The sequence below is a fragment of the Myotis davidii genome, unplaced genomic scaffold (assembly GCF_000327345.1).
Source record: "Myotis davidii unplaced genomic scaffold, ASM32734v1 scaffold238, whole genome shotgun sequence".
In the NCBI taxonomy this organism is placed as follows: domain Eukaryota; kingdom Metazoa; phylum Chordata; class Mammalia; order Chiroptera; family Vespertilionidae; genus Myotis; species Myotis davidii.
In genome coordinates, this window is record NW_006293779.1 from 3,794,710 (window position 1) to 3,798,488 (window position 3,779).

Below are 3,779 nucleotides of genomic sequence, written 5' to 3' on the forward strand. Positions count from 1 at the left end.
TGAACCACATTGACTGATTTTCTTTTTCTAAGTACTAAACTTCAAAATATGGTAATCTATTATTATTTCTGGCATGAATTGGCAATTCACCTCAATGACATACCTTGCCGTGTGGTAGGCAGACAGACAGACATGAACAGAGCAAGGCTGACGGGCGAGGTACAATAGATCGCCAGGCGGAAAGCCCCGGGTGCCTAGCCAACAGGCAAAACTGGAAAAACAAGGCCCTTCCTCCCATAGGTGTCTCTCTCTGGTCATATGGTTTAGACCCCTGACCTTTCCTATCACTGATCTTGCCATTCAAACACTCCCTGACCTTTCCTCTCCTGGCATGTTGCTAGTCTTGCTGGGAGAATGAACGAGGGGGCTGGAGAACAGCCCTTAAGCATTAAACCCCCGGGACAATGAGGTTCTGACTCAAACCCAGGACAATGAGGTTCTGACCCAAACCCCAGGACAGTGAGGCTCTGACCCAAACCCCCGGGACAATGAGGCTCTGACCCAAACCCCCAGGACAATGAGGTTCTGACCCAAACCCCCGGGGACGGTGAGGTTCTGACCCACATCATATGCATCTAAGCCTCAGTTGTGTTTCAGCTCCAGGCCCAGAAAAACAACAAAATCAGACGAATGGCTGACACCAGGACCAGCTGCACTGACTAATGACCCCTGCCCTGGCGTCAACCAATCAGTGGGGACCATGGCCCTGAAAGCACCACCAAGAAAGCTGATGAATATTCTATTAAGTCTTCTCCTGGGACCCCCCCCCCCAAATACTCCACCCTTAAAAGCCCTCAGGACGAGGAGGACCCCCTGTGCTCTCCCTCCTGGGAGCACCCCTGTGCCTGTCCCCTCCCCTTCTTCTCCACCCCCACCCCCAGGCGCATCACCATTACCTTCCTCTCCTAAGCTTCAAAGACCCTTCGTTTGCCTCTGTAACTTGTTGCCTGAGCCCATTTCTCCTACCACTCGCTTCTACCTCTGTTACTTTCTAAATAAATGTTCTCTTATAGTGTGAGTCTTGGCTCCGAGTACCTTCCTGGCCAGAGCTCAAGTACGGAGGTTGCTGAACCCAGGTCTGGTCTGACTCCAGTGGTCTAACACCTGGTGCCTTTCTCGCCACCGCCAACAACTGCATCTTACTGGGTTCAAAATATTCTCTCCACTACTGGGGTTTTGTCAACAGTTTACCAGCAAAAGCAAACACACTCACCCTCACATTCCAGCCAAACTGAATTATCATCCCCTAGCCGTTGCTCATGCTACTGTCTGTGCCTACAATGCTTTTCTCACCTCCTTCCTGTATGTGCCCGGTTAATTTTAACTAGGTTTGAGCACTCACTGTCACCTCTGCCAGACACCCCCCCTATAAAGGCCCTCTGTGCACACGCACTCACCTCTCTACCACTAAACACTCTACAGCAAAACCCACTGCTTACTTGTCCACCCTCCCCTCTAGACTCTATTCCAGGGGTGGGCAAACTTTTTGACTCGAGGGCCACAATGGGTTCTTAAACTGGACCAGAGGCCCGAAACAAAAGCATGGATGGAGTGTTTGTGTGAACTAATATAAATTCAAAGTAAACATCCTATCTAATAATAGACAAACATGGTAATTAACCATACCTTCGCTACACCTCCCATGGGCTAATCAGCGTGATATGCAAATAAACCACCAACAAAGATGGCGGCTAATTTGCATACTGCAGGCACTGCAGGACAGCACCATCTTGCCTGCCCAGCTGCCATCTGGGCCTGCTATTTGCGACCCGGGACAGTGGGGTGGGACAGCGCCATCCCACCTGCCCTGATGCCATCCTGGCCTGCTATCTGCGACCCGGGGCCTGACCCGGTGGCCAGGCGGTGCAGCAGCGATCGGCCAGCCCGCCTGGCCTCCATACGGGCATCCCAACCCGGGGCAGTGCCCCAACTCCCGGATCGGCCCTGCCATGTGCGACCCAGGGCGGCGCCCCAATCCCCGGATCGGCCCTGCTGTGTGCGTGACCCAGGGAGGTGGGGCAGGCACTGAGGGATCAGGCCTGCCACCTGGGGAGCGGGCCTAAGCCAGCAGGTGGTTATCTCCCAAGGGATCCCAGACTGGGATAGGGCACAAGTGGGGCTGAGGGACACCCTCCCACCCACCTCCCTAACCTGATGAGGTTAAACAGAAAGAAAAGTGGCAAGGAAGCAGGGAGGAGTGAAGGGGGGAGGAAACCAGGGAAGAGAAGGAGAGAAGAGACGAGGCTCTTTCACACGTTTCCCACCCTTGCCCCACAAGGGCAGGCAGAGACCGCGCGGGAAGAATCCCTGTCACTGGCACTAATATAAGAGCCGCTGCCGTGAAGACAATAGACTACCAAAGGATTTAAAGTTTAGGAAATTCAACCCTGGGTGGTGACTTTGTAAATCAGTAACATTACCTTGAAAAAATACGTTTTTTCCTTTAATTTGGTTTTTTAAAGTTCGCTCCATTTTGAAATGTGCATCTTTTAAAATTGTCTGGAATAAAATTTCTTTCCAAAAGAGTTTAAAATATAATTTAATACAGAAATATAACTTGCATATATGCACTTGTATTTGACAGTTAACATTTATAAATACATCAAAAGCCCAAATGAAAGATCCTTAAACTCGAAGACGATGACACTTGAGGGGCATTTCATGTTACTGAATGGAAGCAGGTCTGTAGACGCCTCAATACCAGGGGCTGAACTTCACCGCTTGCCTCACGTTTATTTGAGATGAAGGTTAACACCATTACTCTTTACAGGGACACACAAAAATAAATGATTTGCGTACACAGAATTCAGAAACAACATCTAGATTCAACTCCCTACTGGGAGATAATGTTAGATGGTTAAATTCTTTCAATGTAACTTCTTACCCTAAATGCGGGATTTGCTCCAAGCTCCAATAAGCATTTCACGGTGCCTGCACACAGGTTATAAGCGGCAATGTGCAGAGCTGTTCCAAAATTAAAGTCACTGCACGTAGCATCCACATCTGCAACCAAACATCACAAGCATATTAACTAAATCTTTAAATTTCACTAGTATAGTGTAAAAGGGGACAATCTGGGGGCTTGGGGGAATGCTGGAGGGAGGAGCTCTATTAGCCAATTTTGAGACTTAACCCACCAGAAGCAACATTTCACAATGGGACAAAATTTTCAATGGAACAAAATTTTCATATTACAATCTGGTTAACCAATTATGTTCTCAGCATAATAAAATTTCATTATAAAATGGAGTAATGTTTTCATCAGCTTTCTAACTATCACAAACTAAACTATATGTAAAAGCAATTAATGGCAATAATTCATGTTTGTGGAGACAACTGTCTTCACACAATCTCTCATTAAACCTCTCATCTATTTACCAGGATGACTACAATGAGGTAGTAGGGTTTAGGTCAGGCCCAGAAAACAATGGCCCATGAGCCAAATCAAAATCACCATCTGTTTTCGTAAATAACGTTTTATTTGAACATAGCCACACACATTCATTTACATATTCTCTATGGCTACTTTCATGCCACAACTACAGAATCTGGTAGTTGCAACAGAGACCATAAAAAGCCTAAAATATTTACTATCTGACCCTTCACAAAAAAAAAAAGAGCAAAATTTTCACACCAGGAAGAAGTTAAAAAACTAATTAAAAATATAAATGTCTACATATTATACTCTTTCATAATACTTTATTCAACAAATGAATAATTTGGACTTCAGAATAAGAAATAAAATCTTGCAATTCTAAGGACATTTTAATAACTTTGAA

The 3,779-nt window shown here is 46.3% G+C and overlaps 1 protein-coding gene across 2 annotated transcripts in view; it reads right to left on the reverse strand.

The window, feature by feature from the left end:
- Positions 1–3,779, reverse strand: part of CLIP4 (CAP-Gly domain containing linker protein family member 4) — a 55,925-nt gene that overhangs the window by 31,424 nt on the left and 20,722 nt on the right. For both annotated transcript variants that reach the window (XM_015566349.1, XM_015566348.1), the window contains one exon: positions 2,885–3,003. In XM_015566349.1, coding sequence (XP_015421835.1) covers positions 2,885–3,003 — 119 coding nt within the window. The remainder of the gene's footprint in view (positions 1–2,884; positions 3,004–3,779) is intronic.